Source organism: Glycine soja, chromosome 12 (assembly GCF_004193775.1).
Source record: "Glycine soja cultivar W05 chromosome 12, ASM419377v2, whole genome shotgun sequence".
Taxonomy (NCBI): domain Eukaryota; kingdom Viridiplantae; phylum Streptophyta; class Magnoliopsida; order Fabales; family Fabaceae; genus Glycine; species Glycine soja.
Window position 1 is genome coordinate 44,493,319 of NC_041013.1, and position 12,908 is coordinate 44,506,226.

At 34.6% G+C, this 12,908-nt stretch overlaps 3 protein-coding genes across 4 annotated transcripts; all 3 read right to left on the bottom strand.

The window, feature by feature from the left end:
* Positions 1–982: 982 nt before the first annotated feature.
* On the bottom strand, positions 983–3,506 carry LOC114379617 (protein MAIN-LIKE 1-like). The gene is made up of 4 exons (XM_028338303.1): positions 2,807–3,506; positions 2,059–2,713; positions 1,384–1,974; positions 983–1,299 (listed from the first exon to the last, which is right to left on the bottom strand). Exons 1-2 carry the CDS (start codon positions 3,044–3,046, stop codon positions 2,351–2,353), a joined length of 603 nt encoding a protein of 200 aa, XP_028194104.1. The 5' UTR covers positions 3,047–3,506; the 3' UTR covers positions 983–1,299; positions 1,384–1,974; positions 2,059–2,350.
* Positions 1,519–2,324, bottom strand: LOC114379058 (protein MAINTENANCE OF MERISTEMS-like). Its single transcript, XM_028337610.1, has 3 exons — positions 2,321–2,324; positions 2,059–2,192; positions 1,519–1,974 (listed from the first exon to the last, which is right to left on the bottom strand). The coding sequence occupies exons 1-3, from the start codon at positions 2,322–2,324 to the stop codon at positions 1,519–1,521; spliced, it is 594 nt and encodes a 197-aa protein (XP_028193411.1).
* A 1,233-nt stretch (positions 3,507–4,739) lies between the features above and the next one.
* LOC114380471 (phosducin-like protein 3) lies at positions 4,740–10,257 on the bottom strand. 2 transcript variants are annotated; one of them, XM_028339547.1, is made up of 4 exons: positions 9,883–10,255; positions 9,286–9,429; positions 8,995–9,200; positions 4,740–5,230 (listed from the first exon to the last, which is right to left on the bottom strand). In XM_028339547.1, the coding sequence occupies exons 1-4, from the start codon at positions 10,116–10,118 to the stop codon at positions 5,079–5,081; spliced, it is 738 nt and encodes a 245-aa protein (XP_028195348.1). In that variant the 5' UTR covers positions 10,119–10,255; the 3' UTR covers positions 4,740–5,078. The 2 variants fall into 2 exon arrangements, with proteins under 2 accessions (XP_028195348.1, XP_028195349.1); XM_028339548.1 differs by lacking the exon at positions 4,740–5,230 and adding an exon at positions 5,962–6,475 and having other exon boundaries at positions 9,883–10,257.
* Between the last annotated feature and the right edge of the window lie 2,651 nt (positions 10,258–12,908).

The window sequence follows — 12,908 nt, forward strand, 5'->3', positions numbered from 1 at the left end:
TGTTTTCTTTGGCTTCTTTGATGTCCAAACATGAGAAATAGAGCCCCTCGAATGTCCTAAGCGACTCGCGCATAATTTTAAAAAAATCTCGAACATGGGTACTTTAACATGTGTGATGGCTCCAAATCCTATTTTTTTTAATTTCATGCTTGTTTTTTGAGGTGTTACTAGGTGGACCCGGCTGACGATATTATTTTTTTTGGCTTCTTTGATGTTCAAACATGAGAAATAGTTCCCCTCGAATATCTTAGGCGACTCGCGCATAATTTAAAAAAAAAACCCCAAACATGGATACTTGAACATGTGTGAAGGCTCCTAATCCTATTTTTTGTAATTTCGTGCTTGTTTTTTAAGGTGTTATTCGGTGGAACCGGCTGACGATATTATTTTTTTTGGCTTCTTTGACGTCCAAACATGAGAAATAGCGCCCCTCGAATATCTTAGGCGACTCGCGCATAATTTTAAGAAAGCCCCGAACAGGTGTGCTTGAATATGTGTGAAGGCTCCAAATCCTATTTTTTTTAATTTCGTGCTTATTTTTTGAGGTGTTATTCGGTGGAACCGGCTGACGATATTATTTTTTTTGGCTTCTTTGACATCCAAACATGAGAAATAGAGCCCCTCGAATGTCCTATGCGACTCGCGCATAATTTTAAAAAAATCTCGAACATGGGTACTTGAACATGTGTGAAGGCTCCAAATCCTATTTTTTTTTAATTTCATGCTTGTTTTTTGAGGTGTTACTCGGTGGAACCGGCTGACGATATAATTTTTATTGCTTCTTTAACGTTCAAAAATGAGAAATAGCGCCCCTCGAATATCGTCGGCGACTCGCGCATAATTTTAAAAAATACCCCGAACATGGATACTTGAACATGTGTGAAGGCTCCAAATCCTATTTTTTTAAAAATTTAGCTATGTTACTTTAAAACATAAACATTTAGCTATCTTATTTTTGAAAATTTATAATTTTAATCTCATTCTTATGAAGGAAAGTCATCATTTTCGGAATCGGAATCGATGTGTCACATAGAGTGCAAAAATAGTAAAGAAAACTATATTAAACAAAAAAGTGTAACAAATACAAAAAATGATGTCAACTACAAAACATAAAAAACATCACCAATGCTCCGTGCGCCATCTTTGTCGAGCCCTAACACTTCCATCTGCGTTGGCACCCCCCTGGCGATCTCAGGAAATCTTGCATGATATCATGTAACTTTGTTCCTGCAGTGACCATCCTAAGGTTGAGCACATGCTTCAACCTTTCTGCGATCGCCTCATAGCCTTCGTAATCATCTTGTGACAGTCATAAAAAACATTTATTACAAAATTTAAAATAAATAACAATTCATCAAACATTAAACACGCAAACAATCTTACCATTGCATGTCGAGGGGGGTCAAATGCCACTGGAACCTGTGGGATGTCCGGTTGCATGTAGTCCTCATGGTCTGGGGCAGGTGCATGTCTGGGTTGGTCACTTGTCTGGGTCGGTATCATGAATAGGTGAGATATCTAGAAAAACCATTCCATGTAATCCGCATATACCTGCCCAGACACTACACAAAGGTCACCCACAACTACTACGTGGTCCGAGAAATGGATCCACCTGTCATCTATATCATCATATGAGAACGAAGCGCTAACAGACGGTGGAGGGATGCTCTGAATGTACCCAAATTGGTGTAGCACTTTCTCCGGTCGAATTGTGACCACCGTAGGACCCCATCTCAGCTGACCTTGGAACGATAAAATCAGCTCAAACCCCCTAACCCCTCGATGGTCACTGTAAGGCAACCAACACACGTCTGTGACCGTCAAAGCATCACAACGTACACGATACGATGCTCCTGTAATTCCCTTCCTATGAGCCTTCATCGTCAGCCACCGGGAGGCACGAGGGGACGTCTCCTCATACGCATCATTGGTGACACACTGATGCACACTCGGAAAATTCTCATAGATCCAGCACTACAAAAAAAAATTAGGTTAACATAACATAAAAACATGTTTAGATCATAATCCAATGTAACATATTAACAACACAAAATTTACCTGTAATAAAGTAAGGTACCCCCCAATCTGTCGTGTTGTGGTCCTAGAAGTTTCATCTAATTGGTCATACATATGAACCAGGGCCGCAGCTCCCCAGGCATAGCCCCCACTCTGACCCAGGTCGCGAAAAGCCTCTAGATGCACCACATGAACATTTGTTGCACTCTTGTTAGAAAAAAGAGTGCAACCAACCAGGTGCAGGAGATAAGCACGAGCTGCTATATCGTCGTGTCTGGCATCTCATCTCATAGATCTCCCGAACCCATGAGAGGTGTACATATGCCCCACGCGCTCATACTGTCTCGGCTCTAGCCTCCTCACCAGACACCTCGAGCAACTCCATCAACAAAAATACCGCCTTGTCCACGGAAAGAGCCTCGAAGCTGTGGAAGGCACCACCGATAGGGAGATGGAGGAGTGTCGACACATCATCTAGTGTGATCGTCAACTCTCCTACTGGAAGGTGGAAGGTGTTGATCTCCCTGTGCCACCTCTCCACAAATGTGGATATAAGTTTAGGATCGTCGGTTACAACTAAACACTCAATCAATGGACTTAATCTTGTGGCGACAACCAGCCCTTCAATCGCAGGCACTGACCTCCCAATTAACTCCACCTTCCTCACGTGCGACACCAACTTCAACTCAAGACGCTCCTGAATTGAAGTACAAATCATTCGAAATACACAAATATAAAAAAAATTTAATGACAAACAAATCAAGAAGAAAAAAGTAAGAAATTATAATACCTGTCCAGTCCAAATGGCATGTGCGACATGCTCCGCAAATGAAGTCAGAACTGATGGGTCACGGGACCCACCAGGGAATCCTTCATCAGCATGTGACCCCTCAGCACCATCAGCACCTAAGTCCTTTGCAACAGTCGCATCTATGTCCGCAGTCATCTGAGGCACATCTTCACTCCTCTGAACAACATCGTCAGTCATATGAGGGACATCCTCAGTCACCTGAGGAACATCCTCCGCCATATAAGGAACATCCTCAGTCACCTGAGGAACACCCTCATCAACCGTAATATGTACTCGTCACCTACGGGCTGATGCAATAGGCCTACGCCTCTGGGGAACATCGACTGCATCATGCTCATCCTGTCTACCTCTGCCTATAATCCTAGCTAAAGCACGACCTAAACCTCGTGTTCTAACCATGATCTGCAAATCATGAAGAACACGTATTTTTTTGGGTCAAATAAACTATTCATATAATTAAAAACCTACATATATTTACATAAATCTTCAGCCTTACGTTATAACCCCTAGTCACACTACCCTAAGCATTGTTGACTACCCTAAACTAAACCTTACACACTCACCCACTAAACATATATCTTACACTCAACTAGGTCCTAACCCTAATACCAAATTTTTTATGCAAATACAAAAAAACAAAATTTTAACCTAATATATAATATTTAATTAATTTTTTTAACTTACCACCATGAAATCATAAATATTTGAATTATTATAAATCAAAATTTATATTAAAAAAATAACTTTATTTATATAAAACAAGAAAAGCAAAACTAAGTTCGGAAAAAATTATTCCTTCTCCCGGAAGAACCTTCTTTCGGTAGAACGTTTTGTTATGCCGAAAGAATTTTCTTCCGGAGAAGCTACCGGAACAAGTTCTTTCGGTAGTTTTACCGAAAGAACTTTCCTTCGGTAGAACGTTTTGTTACACCAGAAGAAGGTTCTTTCGGAGAAGCTATCAGACCAAGTTCTTCCGGTAGAACGTTTTGTTGTACCAGAAAAACTTGTTTCGATTCCGGTAGCTTCTCCGGAAGAACCTTGTTCCGGTAACTTCACCGGAAGAATCTTTTGTTCTACCGGAAGAACCTTCTTCCGGAAAGTTCTTCCGGTAGCTTTATCGGAAGAACCTTCTTCCAATACAACAAAGCGTTCTACCAGAAGAATGTTCTTCCGGTAAAGATATCAAAAGAACTTGTTCCGATAGCGTCTCCGGAAGAACTTTTCTTCTACCGGAATACCCTTCTTCCGGAGAAGCTACCGGAAGAACTTCTGTCGATAATGTCGGAATGGTTGCTCTTCGCCATTTTTAGGCGATTTTCAGGTCTTCTACCTTAAAGTCATCATCTCCTAAACTAACTAAACAGTTAACCTATGAGAGGAAGGGAGATAGGGATTACTAACCTCGACGACAGAAACACAACAACGGCCCCACGAAAGCTTCGCAACAACGCAACAATGACAAATGGAAGGTGCGGAGGAAGAAGAAACGAAGCAAGAAGAAAGAAGGCATAAAGGTGGGGAAGAAAACAAAGGCAAGCGCGTTTTCTTTTTAAATTTTAACTTAAGGGCATTTTTATCATTTCATAAAATTGTTAGGTGCACCAACAATATTGCTGGATACACCTAGCATGTCCCAAGAACAAGGCATTCAGGCTAGATCGATTTTGTGCCAACTAACTTAAATTGAGGGCCCAAAAAAACATGATAAATGTATCTTTGTTAAGATTTTCTTTCCACACCCAAAAATACACTTATGTATATGAAATATAAATCGATAATCCGTATGAATTATATCAATTCGTATAAATTATATGAATTAATGATTCTTAGCCTATACGACCAATCAGTATCACCTAAATTTTTATTAAATTAATTATTTTTATTTAAAATTTATATACGTAAAAAAATATTATTAAATCAAAATTAATTATTACAAAATTTATTAGACTAGTTGATTAGAGCGTTCTAATCATCACACAAAGGTTACATATTCATATGTTTGTTATTACAATACAAATCATATAATAAAAAATACAAAAAAAAAACATAAAATCACTTTGATACACATAATACCTGATAAAACCATCTAATTACTAGGAACAAGAAAAGCCTACAACACGCATAATTTAAGTATTTAATAACAGATCCGTTACTCTTTTTTTTAGGCAAAATTATAAAAGTGAGACCAAAAGAAAGTTAGAAAAGCATACCCCCTCCAAAGAAAGCAACACAACAAATACAAGAAAAAATGTTAATCGCTAGAGTAATCATCATCACCACCCTCTTCATGATCAGCAACAACTTTCTCTATAAACCGTTTGCGGACTCCTTCAATGATAGCCTCATTTCCATTATGGCCATCATTAAGTACAGGATCTGATTGGCACAACACTAATGCAACACCTGATATTCCAGAACATGCAAAGAATTCAATGTATTAGAAAACAAGGGAACAGGTTTAGAAAAGTATTACTATTACTACTACGCAACTTTGTAAGAAATTAAAAAGGTAAGGGAAGGATTGCCATGAGAGATGAACAAATCTAATTAAGGGGCACAAGTTCAGCTAAATAAGGGAAAAATTAACAATGGCTACACTGCTTCTGATCTTATAAACTTTACGCATAGAAAATTAGACATGGAATAGTTACAAGTTTGATTAGCAGGGCAGCAATGAGATGGTTACATTTTTTTTCCATTTACATGTCAAGAGGCATGGAGGCTAGAAGAGCCAAAAACTAACATAGTCCAACATTGAGTATAATATTGTATTTAGAGTATTTTTGGCCTACTTCTTTTATTACTTGAAAGCTATTTTTTTAATTTTTAATTTGAAGCTAAAAATAAGAACTTAAAAAAAATAGTTGTTTGTTTGCTTCTTTTTTAAAAAAATTAAAAGTTTCTTTTAAGATAAAACTTGTTTGGTTAAAAAAAAATAAAGAACTTAGTTTTGTTTAAAACTGATTATCTGATCCAATGAAAAAGTACATTTATTTATAAATAAATAATAGTGTAAAATTAATTGAATTTACATAAACTTATTTTAATGATAGTAAAAATACTGAAATACAAATTTAAAACTTTTAATTTAAAACAAGTAAAAAAAAATTGCAATAATGTTAATATTGGAAGAGTTTAATCAAGAAATAAGGAAACAGACATGTCTCCATCTCTAAATTGATCTTGATCACTAGCCATTACCATATTGGTAAAGTTCTTTCATACAATTACAAACAAAGAAAAGAAAAACTTAGGGTATGTTTGCTTCTCTTCTCAGTTTTTATTTTTTTATTTAACAAACTGTGTTTTGAAACAATTCTACTTAACCTATCAATCAATTTATCATCTAAAGTCACTTAAGCTTTGACACTTATTTTCCAAATTCCATACCAAATGTTTTAAAAACTAAAAAACAGAAACAGACAGGAGATGCTTCTTTCCCTTTTCATTTCTCAATGGCAAGCAGATGGAGAGAAAAGAACTAGCATGAATTCACATCAAATGCAGAGAGAACGCAGAGAAGGAACATCCAAATGGAGCTCAGTGAGCTGCGTCGCAGACTTGCAGATAAGCACTTTCCATTCTCTGTCAAGACATTCTACCGAAATTTTCCCTTAGCTGCCTCACAGAATGTATTTATACCATTAGCTGCATTGCAGATAAGTTCATATGAGGAAGACAGTGAATTTGACAGATATGAGCTGTGAAATCCTTGGGTGGACAGAACCCAAACAGCAGTTTCTGGAAGACAATCCGGAAACGATAAACAGAGAAAGACAAGATTGTTTTTACCCATCAAACAAGTTTTTCTACTTTTCAGTTTCTGAAAACTAAAAACAATTTTTGAAAATGGAAATAAAACACGCCATTAGAGACTATAAATCACTATTTTTCATCTGTTTCATGCTCGATAAGTCTCACTTCCTTGATCTCCAAGCCGTTGTAAAAAACAAGGAGCAATCCTGCCAGCAAATCATTTTCCTCCCTCATTCTATATTCCTCACAACCCTCTGCAGGAACCTCCTTGCCTGCAACTTCACATAAAGCTTAAAGGTGCGTTGGCAAAGCCAAATAAATCAAGTCTATGCATCCACTTATCCATCTTTTCATGTTTTTCCTTCCTTTTGGCTCCCTCACTAGCAATTATGTTCTTGATTTCCTCACCAAAAAGTAAAAACAATGCAGAGCATAAAGCATGACCTTTGGTGATAAACCTCACAAGTCACAAGGCATTAAGAAAGCTCTCCGAGCATATATACCCACTATCCCACTCTTTCATAACCAACTCAATAACTGGTTATAGGCTTTCTCTCTCTCCTCAACTTCCTTTACAATAATTCTCTTTCTTCTAGTATAATATTTACCAAATTTTCTATCTATTCGGGCCTCCACACAGATTTATATTTTGGGACTTATTGGGATGCCCACTTGTTTATTTGAGAAAGGGAGTCATCCGGCTACTTACAAATCAGTTGAATTTACAGCTTAACTTTATCCATATTTCTGCAGTATAATATCCCTGCTTTTCGTCATACCATACCCACCAATGCTAGACACATCTTAAAAAATGTGAATTTCTATGTATATAGAAGTTTTTGGAAACCAAATTCAGCACCTTCTTCCTTAGTTAAATAAATTGTTAAAGCTTCCAGCAGGTAATTGAATTGTTCTCTGCTGGCGCAGAATGTATCATTTATACACAGAATCTTTCTTGTTTCTATAGCTAGTCATTCTACTCTACAAGAGCAATTCAACAAGATGTTCATAAAATATATTTGCCATGATGATCATAAAAAAATGACATACTTCTCGCCATGAATTAATGAACTGTAATTTCTTCAAAGTCTAAAGAAAAAAAATATGTCGAAGAATTAGGCTTGATACTCCTATTTATCATCATATTCCCTCATTTATTGCTTTCTATAATGTTTATGTACCTGGGACTTCATGTTCCTTCTCTATAGTGGTTATCATAAACCAATTATTCAAAACAAGTGGAATGACACCAAACAAGTCTGCAATGAATGGGGGGTAGAGTATGAGACATTGGAGTCCTAATGATACTGACATGGCTACCAAAAGCCAAGGATGGAGATGGATAGAGACAGGGAAAGGGCATAAGAGACCACAAATATACAAAACGTGAAAGAGAAATACCATTAAAGAGCACAATAAAGATAGAGAACAGAGTGTAAAACCAACCAAGGACATGGAATATGATGCCCGTAAGTTAAATCAACCAACAACATGAAAAAACATGGAAAACTCAGTATGATAGGTCTGAATCACACTACAACGACAGAGCAGTGGTGAGAGGGCTCCGATAACTAGGAGGTTATTTGCATAGCAGTGGGAGTCTAATGGTTGCGAAGTTTAGGTTTCTAAAATTTAGAAAGAAATCTGAAAAAAAGAGGGAGATGGGATTCGAACTAGAGTCTTGCCAAAAATAAGCTATGCATAAGCTGACCATAAGCTCCTCCAACAAGCTTTTTTTAATGATTTCTCAATACATAAGCTGCTTATATTGTTAAGAGCTTTTATATAAAGTGTTTGGCTCAACTTCTCTTCTTCTCCTTTCAAGGACAAGAAAAGTCACAAAAAAATTTAACCAAATGCTGCCAAATATAATAATGTTGTCAAAATGGTATAGACCAAAACAAAATTTGACTAATTAGGCGGATCATTATCAGGATTATTCACAATGGAAATGTTAGATAGATATGTGTTTATTATATATGTTTTTCTTATCTTTCTTTGCTTGTACTGTTCTGTTTCTTCCTTGTATTACACTCTTCTCCTACTGTGCAGAGGGCTGCAGTCTGCCCGTCTTTTCATGTACTTGCTGACCTTTCTTATGTAAAATTAGTCTCAGCCGAGTGAGATAGGCTAAAGTTTTTCCAAATATTATTGAGTTCCAAAATCTCAAGTGGAAACAAACATCTTTCAACTAGTTCTAGTATGCCATAAAAAAAAGTATCACTTATGGTTAGAAACTCCTCTGAAAGCTAGGCTCTTAATTCCATGAAGGAATTGTGAAAACAAATTTTATAATATTTAGGATCAATATGTCTTTCATACTAAAATAAAGGCAAACAAAGTTTAAAAAGTGGCACAAATCAAAGTAAGAGAACAAAAACAATGAAGCTTGCATTCTGAGACATAAATACCTTCAGGAGTGCATCTTCGCCCGAAACTATGCAAACCCACATAATTTCCTTTGACTGCTCCATTGTTGTACACCAACAAAGTGGGAAGATTCCGATCCGGGTAGTTCGGTATGCAATCAGTAGATATTATCTTCACAAATTTTGTTGAAGGATATCTTAGTGCCAATTCTTCAATGCTTTGCATCAACAACCCACATTCAGGAATCCTGTAACAAAAACACAAGAAACATGACACTAAAAAACTAAATAAATTATAGAACTAGGATGATAAAAAAAACTCCTAAATCATACCCTTCTTTGTATAGGATGACAACCACCCAAACATCAGATGGAGCTTGTGACACCTCTCGAACGAAATCAGATCCCGAAATGGGAATCACAGATCCAAACCTCAATACTTTTGCTGCCTCTTGCATCTCAGCCAGCCTCTTCTTCCTATCACAGAAAAATGATTCAATTAAGAACAAGTATAATTAACGCACACACGCATGCCGAATTTTGCTTCCTCATAACCTCCACTTTCCAAGCAAATTCAGAATGAACCGGTCAAAAACAAGAGGGGCAATAGACTCTTAAGCATTAACTCGCTATAAAACGTTCCTATAAAACCTCAAATACACAACAATTATCAACCAAATTGTATTCAACAACATAGATAATAAACAACCAAATACAAGTTTTGGACAATTGTTCTCTACAAAACAACACAAAGAACCCCACCAAAAAATCCACGAAAAGATTCAAAATTCATCCATCCCCCACGACCTTGGGCAAAAACAAAACCGACCCACAAAATAAAAACCCTTCAAATTCAAGAAACAACCCATTATTCTTAGCGAGTGACAGAACAGGAAAAACTTGGACAAAAGAACAGAAGCAGAACAAAACCTGTATTCTTGGAGGAAGCGATCATCATCGAGGTTGTCTTCGAGGTCTTCGAGTTCCTCGGAGGTTTTGGAATCGATCCATGTTTTGTCTTTGGGTTGATCATCAGAGGCAGGGGTGAAAGGTGGGGGCTTGAAAGCGGGTGCCTTTGGAGGCAAATTTCCGAGCTTTCTTTGAATATCGTCCCATTGAGTAGAAGCCCCTTCTAAATCCTTGTACACGAAATGGTAATCGCCCATTCTTCTTTTCTCTTTTCTCTTTCTCGACGAATCTGGATTCTGTGTGTTGAAGTTTTAACTTTTAACCATTGCCAATGATGCCGCCACAGAGAAAAAAAAGACCTTGTGGTCGGGTATTGTGATTTTAGGATTGACTTAACATTCAATTTGGTCTTGTGATTATTATAGAGTGTTCAATTAGGTTTTAATATTTTAACAAACTTTAATCAGGTCCTTTAATTTCAAAAAATGTTTCAATCAAATCTTTTTTGTCAGATTAAATTACCATTGTTAGGATGGTAAATTGCAGTGATTTTTCTATAAATAGCAGTGGTAAATTTTTTTATTTTTTTTAAGTTTAGCAAAATTAAGCATCCAAGTTTCATGATAGAAAATTAAATAAAATTTTAAGTTTATATTATTGTCATAAAATAGGCAACAATTATACTATCCAAAATCATCACACTAGATAAATTAGTGAAATTAAAGACACCCAAAGAAAAACATAAAACACTGAGACAAAGTTATCGTAGGTCAATATTTTTTGACATTTCAATGTAATTTTTCATTTTTACCCCATGCAACACAATAATTACTTCAAAAATGCAGAAATGAGGATTCACCTACAAGATAAAGAATAATACCATGAAATTTTAAAAATTACCAATAAATTAATTCTCTATACATGTTCTAGCAAAACACAAAACAAAATAACTTGAATATGCATGCTTAATTAAGAAAAACAAGTGAGGGATATAATTCACAATAACCTAAGAGTGGGGAAAGAGAGAAAAAGGAACATGAGAAAGAGAGAACAGCATTATAAATTAAACCTAGAAAGAACCCTAATCAAACCCAAAGAAAAAGAGATGAATGAGACAAAAAGAGAGTTCAAGTGAGATAGATGAATAAGAGAACAAGAGCGTACGAATGAGAGGTAATGAGAGAGTGAGATTGACAACAAGTATCACCGTGTGGACACCACTGCGAATAAGGATATTATTTACGATGCAAAATTAGGAAATTTTTTCCATAATATACACAAAAAATTACCGAAATATACAGCCCCTTTCATTATTTACCCCAATATACAACTTTACTATTCACAATGTAAATTTGGATTGGGGGGACCCGAATTTACATTGTAATTTTTTAAAAAAAATTATAATTTTGAGTTAAGAATCACATTTTTTTTATTTTCTTTTTATTTTTTTTATTTCTTCAGAAATATATATAGGTAAAGGAGAATGATAAAATTAGAGGAAATTATTGTACAGTTTTTTAGTTACGATGTATATATTATTTAGCTAAATTTATATGTCGTTGACAATTTTGTTTTTTTTATGTACGTTAACTTAAAAAATGAGAAAATTAGATAGTAGTATTAAAATAAATTAAAAAACACAGTGAATAAATAATTAATACATCTTTCTTATATAATAATAAACATGCACTCAAAAAGTGCGATAACTCAGGTGGATAGACGAGAATAACAAAACATACTAAAAATACAATCGCAATACAAATATAACGAAACTAACGATAATTGAAAGATGTTGGGCAGGAAACCTGTTTTCTTCCATTTCGGTTATTGGTTTGTCAAGAATAGCTAAAATTTCTATTGGACAAAATCATTTCCAATAGTAGAATTTTACTAACACCATTAGTATGTCTTTGTCATTTTTCAATTATGTTATTTCATATTCGATTAAATTTTCTGAATACTTAGTATGACCCTGATTATTGAAAGAACACTCGTCTCACCGTGATTCATGAATTCCATTAAGAGGAATGTCAAATCTTATTGGATTTGGTATAATGAAGGAGTAACCTAAAAACCCACTTTGGCGTGTTATTGTAATACAAAATTGCATCATGAGTAGGAGTGATAGTGGATTGAAAGAGTATACCATTTGGTGTTCTATTGATGGTACATAATAATTTTGTATGGCCAACACATACGATTTCTAAGTGCACATTAACCTTGTTTAAACATGATCATCATTATTCAATTGTAGATATTGAAAAAATATTTCCACTTTCATCTAGTATGAAATAAAATTAGTCTTTTATTTCAATTATAATTTTGGTTTCTTTTATTTTGTAATTTTGATATCTCTAATTTTTTATGCATGATTTTAGTTTTTAAATTTTATAAAATCTGTAATTTTGGTTCATTTTTTAGTTTTTTTAATGTTTTTTTTGTCTAATAATATGCTAAATCTAACATTATTTATTTAGGTACCACCAAGAGATAATTCAATTAAGGATTAAACCATGATGGTAACTTTTCTAAAATGTGAGGATTGGAATTGAAAAAAAAAAGTGAGATCAAAATTGTGGACCAATAATTAAAAGAGAAGAAAAAAAAATACAATTTAGCCTAATTTTTAAAGTAAAAAAGTTAACTCAGAATAAACTATATATTAGATGTCAAAGTGTAATCTTTATCTTCAAAATTCTATACATGATAAAAATTTCCAATTTTTCATTTTTTTTCGTAATGCCTAAAATAATGATTTTTGAACAATGTAAAAATTAAAATATGAAAAATTATATATCACTGTTGATATATTTAATAACAAAAATAGTTTATATTTAAAAAGTAATTATTTAAATCTTGTACAATATTTACCACTAAACTATTTACTACACAATATAAAAATGAACCAAAAAATATATATTTCATAACAAACAATTATTTCTATAACTAAAAAAATACATTAGTGATGAAATTTAATTCTACAGTAAAATATGTTTTGTGCACATTAAAATTTTTTGGGTACAATAATTTAAATAACTTTAAAATAA